This window comes from Bos taurus, chromosome 6 (assembly GCF_002263795.3).
Source record: "Bos taurus isolate L1 Dominette 01449 registration number 42190680 breed Hereford chromosome 6, ARS-UCD2.0, whole genome shotgun sequence".
NCBI classification, from domain to species: Eukaryota; Metazoa; Chordata; class Mammalia; order Artiodactyla; family Bovidae; genus Bos; species Bos taurus.
This window is the reverse complement of record NC_037333.1, coordinates 90,827,162-90,843,265: the sequence shown is the minus strand read 5'-3', so window position 1 is coordinate 90,843,265 and position 16,104 is coordinate 90,827,162. Positions and strand designations below refer to the sequence as shown.

The following is a 16,104-nucleotide window of genomic DNA, read 5'->3' as shown; positions in this document are numbered from 1 at the left end:
AGGGGAATACTACTGTCCAAATTTTGATGCCAGACTAGCTAATCAGCTGACAAGTATCAGGCTACATTTTTCTTTCTCATCTAGTTATGATCACGACTGCCTGGACTGAAATCCCAGCTTCCTCACCTGCTATGAACTTAGGCAGTCAACTTGTCCAAGCCTGTTTCTTCGTCTGCAAAGTACGGGTAATTTTAGCACCTATTTTAGAGGGTTCTTCTCAGGATTCAATACAAGTGAAGTGCTTGGAACAGGGTGAGGGATTAATTTATTCTCCACATATTTATTTCTGTACACTTTGAAATTGTGGAAATGTACTCTCTTTGAATGAACAGAATCTGAATTTAAAACTCTTGGAGAACAGTACTTACAAAGGTTATAACAAGAGTGGTGTTTTAAATACAAATTCATTTTAAATCCGTCAACATGACTATATTTTATCCACTCTTTTCCTGAGTCATGTTGAGTGCTTGTTAAGTCCCTTCAGCCCTGTCAGACTCTGCGGCCCTGTGTACTGTGGCCCTCCAGGCCTCTGTCCATGGGATTCTCCAGGCAAGAATACTGGAGGGTTGCCATTTCCTTCTCCAGGGGATCTTCTCGACCCAGGGATCCAACCTGCATCTCCTGTGTCTCCTGCATTGGCAGGCAAATTCTTTACCACTGTGCCACTTGGGTTGAAACAATTAAAAACAACACAAGAACGGGTATTTTAAATTATACAGAAAAACTAATTGATGCCCCTCATTGATCTTTTTCACCCTCTCTAAAATAGGATAGTGCTATCTACTGCCCAGGGGCTTCCCAGGGGGCTCCAGTGGTAAAGAATCTGCCTGCCAATGCACGAGATGCAATTAATGCGGGTTAGATCCCTGGGTAGAGAAAAGCCCTGGGTAGAAAAGAGCCCTGGAGAAGGAAATGGCAACCCATTCCAGTATTCTTGCCTGGAAAATCCCATGGACAGAGGAGCCTGACGGGCTACGGTCCATAGGGTCGCAGAGTCGAACACGACTGAAGCGACTTAGCTCGCATCCACCCATCTACGCCCCATCGACACTTCGCTTCTAACTTTCAGTTCAGTTCAGTTCAGTCGTTCAGTCTTGCCCGACTCTTTGCGACCCCATGGACTGCGGCACGCCAGGCTTCCCTGCGGCTGCTAAGTCGCTTCAGTCGTGTCCGACTCCGTGCAACCCCATAGACGGCAGCCCACCAGGCTCCTCCGTCCCTGGGATTCTCCAGGCAAGAACACTGGAGTGGGCTGCCATTTCCTTCTCCAATGCATGAAAGTGAAAAGTGAAAGTGAAGTCGCTCAGTCGTGTCCGACCCTCAGCGACCCCATGGACTGAAGCCTACCAGGTTCCTCCATCCATGGGATTTTCCAGGCAAGAGTACTGGAGTGGGGTGCCATTGCCTTCTCCGCAGGCTTCCCTATCCATCACCAATTCCCAGAGTTTACTCAAACTCATGTCCATCGAGTGGGTGATGCCATCCAACCATCTCCATCCTCTGTCGTCCCCTTCTTCTCCTGCCTTCAATCTTTCCCAGCATCAGGGTCTTTTCCAATGACTCACTTCGCATCAGGTGGCCAAAGTTTTGGAGTTTCAGCTTCAGCATCAGTCCTTCCAATGAATATTCAGGGCTGATTTCCTTTAGGATGGACTGGTTTGATCTCCTTTCAGTCCAAGGGACTCTCAACAGTCTTCCCCAACAGCTTTGTTGAAGAACATCAATTCTTCGGCGCTTAGCCTTCTTTAAAACTTTAGGCTGTGAGGGTTTGTTTGTTTGTTTTGGTAACAATTTTCATTTGTCTGTTTCATGAGAGTGTCGGGATAGTGAAATAAACTATTGTGTGTGTGGTGGGGGGAGTTTTTGCATTTCAGATTATTTCAGCAACGCTAGGTAGTAGCAGGGTTGGCCGAGGCGGGGGGGGGTGGGGGGGGGGGGGGGGATGAGGGGCGGGGAAATCAGTAAACCGCGAGAGTAAGTTTGACACTTTGAGGTTCCCGTAGTTAAGCTCGCTGTAAGAACCAAGATGGCGCTGCTCGCAGAGCTACCCATGTGCTGTTTCCGGTCATACACGGAAGCACGACTCCGAACCGCCCGAGACGGTTGGAAGTTGCCAGCGTTGTGGGTTTTCTTGAAACTGCTCGTCGCGGAGCCAGTCAGCAGCCAACATGTCTAGCAGAAACAATAACAAGCTGCCCAGCAACCTTCCGCAGTTACAGAATCTGATCAAGCGGGACCCGCCGGCTTATGTGGAGGAGGTAGGAATGCGGCGCGTTGACGCTGGAAACCCGGGTTGATATCCTGGCTATAGCGAGGCGTAGTATGTAGCTGGGATTCTGGCTCGCCGCGTGTTCGTCTCTTTAAGTTCAGGGGTTCCCCGCGAGGAGAAAAGAGGTTAAGGGAGAGACATGACTCAGGGTTCTTTTCCCACCTCTTGAAATCTGCTGCCTGTTTGCATTTTCTGCTTGCTTCGCAGACCCCGCTGCCACAGAAACACCTTTTAAAAGACCTCATTTTGCTTTATCTCCGGACCTTATTGAGGTGGAGAGACAAATGTTCCGCCCCTTAACCTCCGACTTCCAGACAACTTTCTCAAGCCTTTTGTTTTCTGAAACCCCTAAATTGAATTAGTCATTAACACTTGATGAAACTTTTGTTAGAATACTTTCTATCTAAGTCTGTTTACGGGAGCCGGCGTTCTATGCCAGGGACTGTGTTGGGAAGGGGGCGGATTCTCAAGTAGCTTGCTTAGTGGTGGTGGTGGTGTTCAGTCGTTCAGCCGTGTCCAGTCTTTGCGAACCCATGTACTCCAACATGCCAGGCTTCCCTTTCCTTCACCATCTCCCGGAGCTTGCTCAAACTCATGTCCATTGAGTCGGTGATGCCATCCAACCATCTCATACTGTTGTCCCCTTCTCCTCCTGCTTTCAGTCTTTCCCAGCATCAGGGTCTTTTCTAGCTTGGTATATATATTTAAAACCAGATTCAGTCTCATCAGAAGCTGGCATGACCTGGATGTCAGAATTGAAGTCAGGAAAAGACAAAGTTGAAAATTAGGAATTAGATCCAGACTGTGAGGGGCTTTGTATACTGACCTCATACAAACTGTGAACATTACGCGCTGAGAAATGACAAAATGAAAGTGATGGTTTTGGTATTAATTTGGAAAGTGCTTTCTTCAGACACCCATTTATCGGACAGGCATTAAACAGGTATCTGCTACAATTATTTGTGCAAATGGCTAACATAATTATTCATCTTTTGATTGCCCTTCTCATTTCCCCTCCTCCTCCAGGTTTTCACATGGAAGTATTTATGTGAACTGTTGTTGTTCAGTAGTTAAGTCGAATCCAACTTTGTGATGCTGTGGACTGCAGCACATATAGCGGTCTCAGTGGTTTAGATCACCAGCAGAGAGAGCCTTTTGAAAGATTCAAGGAAGTGGAAATAAAAGAGTTAGGAACAAATACAACAAGTTAAGTAATGTAGGTGAGGATTTGAGGTGTGTAAAGCAGTGTAAACCTTAGGGGCTTCCACAGTAGCTCAGCTGGTAAAGAATCTGCCTGCAATGCAAGAGATCCTTACTTGATTTCTGGGTGGGGAAGTTTCCCTGGAGAAGGGATAGGCTACCCACTCCAGTATTTTGGGGCTTCCCTGCTGGTTCAGACTGTAAAGAATCCACCTATAATGCGGTAGACCTGGGTTGGATCCCTGTGTTGGGAAGATCCCCTGGAAGAGGGCGTGGCAACCCACTCAGTATTCTTGCCTGGAAAATCCCCATGTGGGAAGAGCCTGGCGGGTTACAGTACATAGGGTTGCAAAGAATCGGACATGACTGAGCGACTAAGCACAGCCCAGCATAAACCATCAGACAAAGCATAGTTGAGAGTCTATACAATGCTGTATTTAAAAGCACTGGTTTCAGCACTAACTTTGTACTCTGGGCCTGCTGCTGCTAAGTTGCTTCAGTCGTGTCTGACTCTGTGGACCCCAGAGACAGCAGCCCACCAGGCTCCCCCGTCCTTGGGATTCTCCAGGCAAGAACACTGGAGTGGGTTGCCATTTCCTTCTCCAATGCATGAATGAGAAAAGTGAAAGTGAAGTCGCTCAGTCGTGTCCGACTCTTAGCAACCCTATGGACTGCAGCCTACCATGCTCCTCCATCCATGGGATTTTCCAGGCAAGAGTACTGGAGTGGGTTGCCATTGCCTTCTCCGACTCTGGGCCTACTATTGACCAATTGTATAATCAGAGATTTAACCACCTGAGCCTATGTGTATTTTAATGTGCAAAGAGATAATCCCTACCTCAGAGGATTATCCATCCATTCCCTTAAGAAATTCTTATACAAATTCACACGTACTGTGTCTCCTGTGTGTTAGTATTTATAGTTCTAAGCACTCAGGGTACTGGGCTTCCCAGGTGGCTCAGTGGTAAAGAATCCACCTGCCAAGCAGGAGATGCAGGAGACACAGGTTTGATCCCTGGGTTGGGAATATCCCCTGGAAAAGGAAATGGCAACCCACTTCAGTATTCTTGCCTGGAAAATTCTAATTTCCAGGAGCCTGGCACACTGCAAGCCATGGGGTTGCAAAAAGTCAGACACGACTTACCAACTCAGTCACCACCAAGCACTCAGGATGCAATGATAAAGATATGAGAGCCTTCTTCTCTTGGATTTATATTCTGATGATGGAAGACATAGAGTGGTAAGAGTTATGAAGAAAGTAAAACTGGATATGAATATGTTAGGATTGGAGGCTGTTGATTTGGCTGCCGTAAACAGGGAAGGCTTTTCTCCTATGATATTGAGGCAGATCAAGAGCATTCTAGATAGGGAGAATAGGAAGTGTAGAAGCTCTCAGTGGAGAAAAGGTAGAGAGGCGGCCAGTGTGGCTAACATGTAGTGAACACAGATAAGGGTAGTGTAATATGACCTGGGAAAATGCAGGCAGACAGAGATTGGGTCATTTGGGGGTAAAGAGTTAAGAGTTTACTCTTGGTGTGTTAGGGAGCCATTGAAGAGTGTTAAGCAGAGGTGTGACATGATCTGATTTATATTATTAAAAATTTACTCTGGAGGTTATAGGTTGTGGAGCAGAAAGATTGCAAGCAGGGTAACTAATGTAATAGCTGTCAGAATGGCCTAGGTGAGGGTTGGTGGTACCACTGGAATTATCAACAGAAGTGGAGAGAAGTGAACAGATTGAGACTAGGTCTCATGGAAATGGAGAAATGGAGCTAGTAGAACTTCCAGGTGGAGTGTACATGGGGGATAAGGAAAAAGGAAGGAAGAGTGATTCAGGTGTTTTTATTTCTGTGTCTGGGTATTTGACAAATACTATTTAGTACCTATTGTGTACTAGGTACTGGGACTATGGTAGTGAGCTATACAGATAAAAATACCTTTTTAATTAAATTATTTTCTAGTCATCTAGGGGAAGAAGTGGGATAAGGATCTTGCCAGGAGCACTCTGAGTAATGGGGCCCTCTCTTCACTTGTCAGTGGTATTGTGGAGTCAAGAGAAGTAGGGTCTTAACTGAAGCACGTAGGGACTGCAGGCCTCCCTCTTTGATTCCTACTCTTGGAGAAAACTGGAGGCCTAGCAGTTTTGGAGGGAAATCAGGGGTCATGTTTTTTGGCCAAGCTAAGTTTAAGATGTCTGTTAGACAGCTCAGCTGGCAATTGGATACGTGAATTTGGAGTTCACTGAACCAGTCAGGAGTGGTAATATAAAGAAATATTCATTCTGTTTCTAGGTGTCCCTCTCTCTCCCCTCCACTTCCCTTCCCCCTCTTCTCCATTCTCTCCCCTTCTCTATCTCACAGAAACACACATGGTTTGAAGCCTTGACCTAGGCATGAAAAGCGGGTGTAGGGCATAGAACTGACAGTTCGGGAGTTCCAGCATTAGATTATTGGTTTGTTATTAGGATTAAACATAATTAAATGAAGTAATGTACATGAGTTTGGCACATAGCAAGCACTGAATAAAGGAGAACTATTATCAGTATTATTTCTGCGTGAACTCCAGGGTAAAATCATAATTATTTTTTAAAGGAAGAAGGAAATTTTGACTGGAGAGCTTTGTGTACTTGAGGTATAATTGTACATTTTATTGCCCATTTTCTGATTCATATATTTTTGCAAGTTTCGGGGCTCCATATCATAGACAATAGAGAGGATCGTTTAGATAGTAAATGGCAGTATAGAGCCAGATCCGAGTCTTTGACTCTTGTTTCACTGTTCTTCATACCTTTACACCTAGATTTCTAATGGTAAGGGAAAGGGCCTTTAAATTACCTGTGATGTGCACAGATTTTTCAAAACTTGTTTTGAAGAATAGTGATAAAGGAAAACAGTGTTTTTACATACCTCTACTACATCTTTTTCTCAATGCCACTATCAACGATTTCTAAGTAACTTATTCTGTACTGAGAAAGTCTTGTAATAGAAGGTGACCAGTTTAAATTTTATTTTTTTTACAGTTTCTACAGCAATATAATCACTACAAATCCAATGTGGAGATTTTCAAATTACAACCAAATAAACCCAGCAAAGAACTGGCAGAGCTGGTGATGTTTATGGCTCAGGTAAGAAGATTTTTTTTCAGGGGTGGGGAGTAAATCACAGACCAGCTGTTACACACAGTTTGCAGAATATTTTCCCACTTATACCCAATCTCATTCCATTTGTAAGTGGAAGCCTAATTAAAAAAAATTTTTTTTTACTTTCCCTTTTTGCAAATTTTATTTTTCTCCTACGTTAAGTTGGAGGATTTCACTAGAACTTTTCACAGAACCAACCAGAGCAAAAAAAGCTTTCAAACTATTTGTTTTCTTCACATTCATCATGAAAGCAGATTCTGAATCATGTCATATAATTTACTAAGACTAGAAGAAATATGAGAGAGAGAGTAGTGTGTAGAAGAGAAAGAGATGACTTGGAGCATCTACTTCTATGAAACATAGCCTTTTACTCTCCTGTTGCAGAACATCCTTAATCTGTGCATATGAATTATAGGAGAGAAAGGAAAACTTAAGAAGAGCTTTTGCTTTGTTACAGATTAGTCACTGTTATCCGGAACATTTAAGTAACTTTCCTCAAGAGCTGAAAGATCTTCTCTCCTACAACCACACTGTCTTGGATCCAGATCTCCGAATGGTAGGACCAGTACTTGGGTTGATAAATTGTGCTGTGGTCGTGTGTGTAATATGTATGGATATTTAAATGAGAACCGTCTGTCATCGAAACATCTTTCTAAACCGTTGATCAGTGTGTCACCCGTTCATTAAAATTCTTCTATGCTTCTCATCTACACAGAAAACAACTCAAACTTACTAACTTAGCCTGTAAATCCTTTCATGATCTGCTTCCTGCCTGTGTTTCTGACCTCATCTCCTTTTCTGCTACACTCCCCTCTGATCTCTCTGTTCTGCCAGCCTGCTAACCCTGCCAGGATGTTCTTTTCCCCGTTTTGAGTAAGTGGTTCCTCTTAGTCATTCAAATCTTCTGTGCATGAAGAACCCTAATTACAACTTATAGTTTTTATAAAGCTGAATTGAGACATTTATCCATTAAGTCTGTGCATTTTTAAACACTCTTACCTGGGTGACTGGCATTGGGTCCCTTTTACCTGGCCAGTGCTCCCACCTGCGGAGAATGTCAGGTGTAAAGGCACCCAGCTGCCCTTTAGAGCACTGTCTTCAGCTAAATAGGAGCCTTAGCCCCTGAGGCGGAGAAGGCAATGGCACCCCACTCCAGTACTCTTGCCTGGAAAATCCCGTGGACAGAGAAGCCTGGTAGGCTGCAGTCCATGGGGTCGCTAGGAGTCGGACACGACTGAGCGACTTCACTTTCACTTTTCACTTTCACTTTTCACTTTCATGCATTGGAGAAGGAAATGGCGACCCACTCCAGTGTTCTTGCCTGGAGAATCCCAAGGACGGGGGAGCCTGGTGGGCTGCCGTCTATGGGGTCGCACAGAGTCAGACACGACTGAAGTGACTTAGCAACAGCAGCAGCAGCCCCTGAGGGGTGGCCCTTCCAGCTCATAGGTGATATCTGACTAACCCGGAGGTTCAAAAGCCCAACCCTTCCCACAGGGTGGATCCAACTCCAGGGCTTTTCTGTGATCAAACTACAGCTTGTCTCCAGCCACGGATACATCCTTGCCCAGCTTTTCTCTGCCTTCTCCTGCTTCTTTCCTTCCCTTCTAGAAAAGAGCACACACTGGACAAGCCTCTGTAATGAATTGCACTCTTATCTAGGGAACCCAGTCAGAAGCATTATTTAAATAATCATACATCAACTTTTCAAACATCTTTATAGCTGGTAGAACTTACACAAAAATTATGGTCACAAAACATATCCTTTACCAAACCTTATAAAAATGCTAAGTCTGTAGATTCAACTTTGTTTCTTATTCTTTCATTTTCCTGTGCTTTCTGCAATTCTATTTTTATACTTTTCCAGGATTATCTTAATTTGGTTAGGCCCCAAAGAAAAAGAATACCATCCCAGCAAAGCCTGAGAGGCTTCAGACTTGAACCATTATGGAAGACTTTTACTCATGTCATGGATTTTTCAAGTCCTTGTGGGCCATACAGATTTTGAGTGTAGAGACTTACTGTCTTTCCAAGTAATTAGGTTTTCTTTGTTTTGTGTGCTAACAGTATCCAACCAAATTGATGTGCAGGCATTATTAAATAAATGTGTGTGTTATTTCTTTGTAGTGTTTTACAATGATTAGTAGGTTTTTTAAAATAATTAGGAGATTGTTAGGAAACAAGGGATTGAATCAGTATAATTAGCATTCCTCTGAATCATTAGAACACAGTGGTGAATCCTGTTTTTAAGTAGCTGTAGTGATAACCACCAATCCTTTTCAACTCTTGGACTTTTTCTTCCTAGCCTATTTGCTATTTTTCCAGGACTTTTTGAATCATTCCCAAATTTTTGTTCACTCTTTCCTGCTTATATAGGTATAAACAACTGTGTTTTTTAGTGGAAAAAACAAAATACTCATGTATATTAACATTTACTTACTTTAAAAAATCATGGTTTATTATTTATTATGTTATTTTTAAATAACATTTACATATTTAATAAAATTTATATTTCTCTATCTTTGACATCATAGGTACCTATTATTTAAGTTCAAATTGTCACAACCTGGCCAGTTCTTTTAACATTGCCCATGATGTGTTTGAAAGCATCCTTGCATTCTGGCAGAAATAGTTCCAAATCCTTTCTTACTGTTTTGTCTGCCCCAAGACTTGAAATCAACCATTCGCCAAGGATCGCTTATTCCATCTAATGGAGAATTGTATTAGAGGCCAAAATTCGGGGGGTTAAGGGTACTCATGGAAGTTGGTGGTGAGAGTGCTGCAACTGCCATTGGGCTGTTCTTACTGCTAACGGTACTTCAAAAAAAAAAAAAAATGCCTTGTAAAGTCACAATTTCAGATTGATTATTCCAGTTTAGTGTTACGTTATTTTTACCCACCTTTCTTATGTCTGTGGATTCACTGATCACTAGCATTTTATGTTGATACTTCCTTGACCTCCTGTGTAAAGGAGCCCTCCCTTAGTCACTATGTAGTAATTATACCTCCCTGTTTTATTTCCTTCCTGAGATTCACCTGTTTATATGCTTACTTGCTTGTCTGTCCCCTCTTCTGCTCCACCCCCAGTATAAGATCCACAAGGGCAGAGACTCTGTCTCAATGCCTGGAATAACACCTAGTTAGTAGAAGATATTAAGCAGTTTGGGGATGTTCCTCCTCCATTTTGTCATCTTTATCATTGTCTTATAGTATGTTTTTTTTCCCTTCCTAAGACATTTTGCAAAGCTTTGATCTTGCTGAGAAATAAGAATCTCATCAATCCATCAAGTTTGCTGGAACTCTTCTTTGAACTTCTACGTTGCCATGATAAGCTTCTCCGAAAGGTAAAGAACAAAACCACTCCCTACCCCCATATGTCATTTTTCCTTGCAGTGACATAAAACTTACAGAGTTTGGAGTCTCTTGAATTCTTGAGGCTTTGTATCACTGGAAACAGCTAAGAAATAATTTTAATAGGAAAAAATTGAGCATTGTGTACAGGGCAATATAGAGGTAATAGCTAATGTTCATTGTTTACTTTTTGCTGAATTACCATTTTCAGAGCATTTTACATGTTTTTTTACTCACAAAGTGCTATGAGATAGGGCTTATTATTATTATTTCACACATGAAAAATTTGAGGCACAGAGAGAGAGAATAACGTGCCCAGTGTCATACAGCTCCTGCGGGAGCATAAAGCCAGGCAGCCTAGCTCTAGAACCCAGTCCCTTTTCCACTGCACGGTACTGACCAGCTAAAACTGACCTTTTTCGTTATTTATATTTCCCTGTGACTTTATGTTTGCTTTATATAAAGTCACTCTATATGACTTTTTATATAAGTAAGACCAGAAGCTGAAGGTTTGTGAAAGAATTTTCAGAAAGAGAAACTAAAGTTTACATTCATTAACTTAAATTGTTTTTCAGAGTGTTAAGAGACTGTATTCATTTGATTTTAGCAGTTATACTTCTTGATCTAACTTGTGGAATAAAAGTGGAACATATTTTAGGTACCAATATTTGCATGCGTTTAGGGAGTAACTTTATTTTGGGGGACTCCAAAATCACTGCAGACGGTGATTGCAGTCATGAAATTAAAGACGCTTACTCCTTGGAAGGAAAGTTATGACCAACCTAAATAGCACATTCAAAAGCAGAGACGTTACTTTGCCAACAAAGGCCCTTCTAGTCAAGTCTATGGTTTTTCCAGTGGTCATGTACGGATGTGAGAGTTGGACTGTGAAGAAAGCTGAGCACCAAAGAATTGATGCTTTTGAACTGTGGTGTTAGAGAAGACTCTTGAGAGTCCCTTGGACTGCAAGGAGATCCAACCAGTCCATCCTAAAGGAGGCCAGTCCTGGGTGTTCATTGGAAGGACGATGCTGAAGCTGAAACTCCAATACTTTGGCTACCTCATGCGAAGAGTTGACTCATTGGAAAAGACTCTGATGCTGGGAGGGATTGGGGGCAGGAGGAGAAGGGGACGATAGAGGATGAGATGGCTGGATGGCATCACTGACTCGATGTACATGAGTTTGGGTGAACTCTGGGAGTTGGTGATGGACAGAGAGGCCTGGCGTGCTGCGATTCATGGGGTCGCAAAGAGTCTGACACAACTGAGCGACTGAACTGAGGGGAGTAACTTGCCCGTTTAAAAAAAAAATAACGATTTTATTGAGATAATTATATAATTCACATACAGTTCATCCATTTAAAGTGTACAATTCATTGGTGTTTAGTACATTCACAGAGTTTTGCAACCATCACCACAGTCAATTTTGGAACATCATAGCCTCCTTAAAAGAAACCTCATTCCCATTAGCAACCATTCCCATCCTCCATCTATCCTCCCATCTATCCCAGCCCTAGGCAACCAGCAGTGTACTTTTGGTCTCTATAGATTTGCCTACCCTGCATGTTTCTTATAAATGGAATCATATAATGTGCGCTTTTGTGACTGGCTTCTTTCACTTAGCATGTTTCAAAGTACCTGCATGCACTTTGAGTACTTTGTACTCAAGTAGCTTGAGTCAGCACCTCATTCCTTTTTGTTGCCAAACAGTGTTTCATTGTCTGGTTATACCACTTTCTGTTTATTTACTTATCAGTTAATGAACATTTAGTTTTCACTTGCTGGCTGTTAGGAATAATGCTACTGTGAATATTTGTGTGAACATTGGAAATATATTTTCATATCTCTTGGGAATTTAACCAGGAATGGATTTGTTGGTCATGTAACTCTATATTTAACCTTTTGAGGGTAACTTTCCTTTAGCTGCTTTTTTTGTTTTGTTTGGTTTTGGTCTCTTTTGTGATAGAATGAAAAATGGGTAAGCTAAACCCTCTTGTACATTTGTATTTCTCTCCAAATAAAGTAAGATTAGAAATGTCAGTTAATGTGCATGTTTTTGTTTCTTTTCCACAGACTTTATACACTCATATTGTGACTGATATCAAGAATATAAATGCAAAACATAAGAACAATAAAGTGAATATAGTAAGTACCCTTTTGTTTTCCATGTTTGCAGCGTTGTACTGCAGTATTGTGGAGAAGGAAATGGCAACCCACTCCAGTGTTCTTGCCTGGAGAATCCCATGGATGGAAAAGCCTGGTAGGCTGCAGTCCATGGGGTCGCACAGAGTCGGACACGACTGAAGCGACTTAGCAGCAGCCGCAGTATTGTGCAATATATTAAGCCTTCTTTCTCCACTTTTCCTTCAGGTATTGCAGAATTTCATGTATACCATGTTAAGAGATAGCAATGCAACTGCAGCCAAAATATCTTTGGATGTCATGATTGAACTCTACAGAAGAAACATCTGGTAATATATATGTATTTATCTCTTGACAAATAGGCTTGTATACATCTGTAATTACCACAGAATGTATACACAAATATATTTCTTGATTTTGAGCTCTTTAATATGTCACTGATACAGATTAAGTTGGAAGTAAAAATACAGAGGCAATCCAGATGACTAATAATAACACTGGCTACCATTTCTTGAGCACCTGCACTATGCTTTACCCTGTTCAACGTGCAGAACAGTGTAATGTAGCTTATCTGGGATTATTCCCATCTTACAAGGTAATGAGACCTGTAGGTTCACAAGCTTAAGTGTAGTAGCTAATAAAAGGTAGAGTTGAAATTCAAACCCTGATCTGTCTAACTCTGAAGTCTAGGCTCTTCCTAGTCTGCCTCTGTGAAGATTTTCAAGTCGATTTATCCTCTATACTTCAATTATCACGTTTTATAAACTTCAGCTTGTTGGTACAGTGCCCCCAATTCATGTCTTTTGCTTTTCTTATTTACTAATTTTTTTAAAAGTATAAAAGTAATATTTGTTGCAGCGGAAAAGCTGGAAAGCTGGGGTTTTGGGGGGTTTTTGTTTTTTTAATTCATCGGTAGTCCTACCACCTATATGCTTTCCATGTGGCGCTAGTATAAGGAACCCCCACCTGCCAGTGCCGGAGACAAAGAGACACGGGTTCAATCCTTCGGTTGGGAAGATCCCCTGGAAAAGGCAAATGGCAACCCATTCCAGTATTCTTGCTTGGGAAATTCAATGGACAGAAGAGCTTGGTGGGCTAAGGTCCATAGTGTCACAAGGAGATGATCACAGTTAATATGATATTTCCTCTTGTCTTTCTTTAATATGAATGTTGAAATATGGTTGGAATTTTGTTGTATTGTAGTTTTTCTTATTTATCCCCCCAGTTTATCTTGAATAGGGTTTATATGTCATTTAAAATCCTTCAAAAAAGCCACTTTTTAATGTCTGCATAGCTTTCTGACACACAACTGGGCTAGAATTGAACTGAGCTAGAAATGTTCACCTGCAGTTGGCTATTTAGCAACCCATGACTTTTTGAAATAGTACAAACTATAAATTTTAATGTGTCAGAAGTATTTATTATTTATTTTGTGCCATTGTCTATGCTGTCAAGTACAGTAGAATGAAAATTTACTTTAAAACACTCAACTGTCTTCCCCCAGGAACGATGCCAAAACTGTCAATGTGATCACAACGGCCTGTTTCTCTAAGGTCACCAAGGTGAGCTCCTGCAGGGCTGTGTGAAGGTGCCATAGGCGGGTAGTTGCTTTTCTGGCTGAAAGGTGAAGGAGAGGAGTGGGTGTGCAAGGAAGCGCTGGTGTGCAGACACACTGTCCAGACTGTGCTTGGGCTGCTGCCCTGGTTTATCTGTGCTCTAGAACAGTCAACCAAAATTAAAGTTTTTAAAATGCTGTCTATTAAACAATAGCCTTAGCATTTATTTCATGTTTTCCCCTATAATTCTTGACTGGGCTTGGACAAAGCTGAGAGAAATGTAAGGCCATGTTTGACTTTCTGTTAGAAGGACTATAATGTCACTTTTCTTATGGGGGATGTAGAAATTCTTGACTTGCTGCTTGAAGGATAACAACTCTGTAGAACCTGGCTAAGAAAGATGAGCCCAAATCCTACCACTCTTTTCTTTTTTTTTCCCCTTCAGATCCTAGTTCATATGCATGTATAAAATATAGACAGAAGTATTTATTCTTTGTTGTAAGCTGGGATGAGTAATTGACTTTGTCTGAACTCGTCTTTAGATATTAGTTGCTGCTTTGACATTCTTCCTTGGGAAAGATGAAGAGGAGAAACAAGACAGTGACTCAGAGTCCGAGGTTAGTTTAAAACCCACAGATACTTTTGAACTTCACAGTTAATCAGATTTTATTATTGTTCTCAGAGTAGATTGTTAAAGTTAGAAACTTCTATGCTACCTTTATCTTTTATTGAGTTCTGCCATGCTGAGATTTTGTTCTATTTAGATTTTGTCCCATTCAGTAAGATTAGTTAAATAACTAATAAAACTTAGATTCATTCAGTCTTGTTCTTTCTAGAGCTATACCTATATCTCACTGTTTAAATCTAGAAAATTACTAATTTTACTATTTTATTTTATTATTTTATTTTATTATTTTACTAATAATTAAATCTAAAAATTACTGCCAATATATTTTTGAGGTTAAATATCATGGAAGTTTATAGAGTGGAGAAAGGAAGTTGTATGTGTGTGTGTGTTCTAAGTCTCTTCAGTCATGTCCGACTCTGTGACCCTAAAGACTATAGCCTGCCAGGCTCCTCTGTCCATGGGATTCTCCAGGCGAGAATACTGGAGTGGGTTGCCATGCCCTCCATCAGTGGATCTTCCCAATGCAGGGATCCAGCTCGCATCTCTTATATCTCCTGCATTGGCAAGCAGGTTCTTTACCATTAGTGCTACCTGGGAAGCCCTGGGCGGTATGCTGCTAAGTCGCTTCAGTCATGTCCGACTCCATAAGAGGCAGCCCACAGGCTCCTCTGTCCCTGGGATTCTCCAGGCAAGAATACTGGAGTGGGTTGCCATTTCCTTCTCCAACGCATGCATGCATGCTAAATCGCTTCAGTCGTGTTCGACTCTGTGCAACCCCATGGACAGCAGCCCACCAGGGTCCTCTGTCCACGGAAGTCTCCAGGCAAGAGTACTGGAGTGGGAGAATTCCGTGGTATAGCATCTTTAAAAGGAAGAATCAGGATTTATGATGTCATGAAATTTTCTTTGTTAAAAACACTTTTATTAAGATGAAAAAGAAATTCTAAAAAAATGTCCCTTCTCATTTTTGCATTTTGGTAATAATACTGGAATATGAAATAACATCTTCTAATTTGTTTTGTTAATATTTTATTAAATAATGTATGAACAATACATTCCTACTGTAAAAAATTTCAGATATTATAGATATAATAAAAGTTTTCTCAATCCTTTCTTACTTCTTTCTCACCTCCGTTTTCATAGATAACCATTTCGTTTCTCATGCATATGTATGTGGACACATATACATATTGTCTTATGTGTGTAGTCTGTTTTTAAAATACATATAAACAATATATTTTATTTTGCACTGTGTTTTCTTTGTGATGACATATATATAGATTGATAGATGTATCAGTGCCTTTGGATAGTCTTCTACTTGTACATAGAGATCTATCTCAGTATTTTAACCTCCACATAACGTTTCAGAATATGAAATGAACGTGGTGTAGATTAAACATTTCCCTATTGATAAAGACTTGTTTCCAGGTTTGGTTTTTTTCCTTCAAATAAAAACATACTTGCCTTCTGTCTATATATTATACTTCAATAAAAACTCAAAGCAGAAAAACAGGTTAGTGCTGTAGTGGAAATCTTCATATGTGCCTGTTTCTATAGATGGGCAAATATTTTATTGAATTTTTAAAGTTGTGTTTATTTTTAATAGCTTCATGCAAAGAGTACAAATACAAAGAAGTGACTGAAAGGGTTATTCTCTGCTCTTATGCAGATTTTCCTTGTTGATGGTTTTACAAAGTAGTTTTTTCTTCAGGATGAAGGACCAACAGCAAGAGACCTGCTTGTGCAGTATGCCACCGGGAAGAAGAGCTCTAAAAACAAGAAAAGTTGGAAAAGGCTATGAAAGTCCTCACGGTGAGAC

General features: G+C 41.1%; 1 protein-coding gene across 1 annotated transcript in view; it reads left to right on the top strand.

Annotated features, from left to right (window-relative positions):
* Positions 1-2,021: 2,021 nt before the first annotated feature.
* SDAD1 (SDA1 domain containing 1) overlaps positions 2,022-16,104 on the top strand; it is a 31,538-nt gene continuing 17,455 nt past the window's right edge. The window contains 10 exon segments of the mRNA NM_001102489.2: positions 2,022-2,258; positions 6,489-6,593; positions 7,066-7,164; positions 9,842-9,952; positions 12,033-12,104; positions 12,330-12,430; positions 13,606-13,663; positions 14,200-14,274; positions 15,997-16,067; positions 16,070-16,097. Of these exon segments, the coding sequence (NP_001095959.2) occupies positions 2,169-2,258; positions 6,489-6,593; positions 7,066-7,164; positions 9,842-9,952; positions 12,033-12,104; positions 12,330-12,430; positions 13,606-13,663; positions 14,200-14,274; positions 15,997-16,067; positions 16,070-16,097 (810 nt within the window). The 5' untranslated portion in view covers positions 2,022-2,168.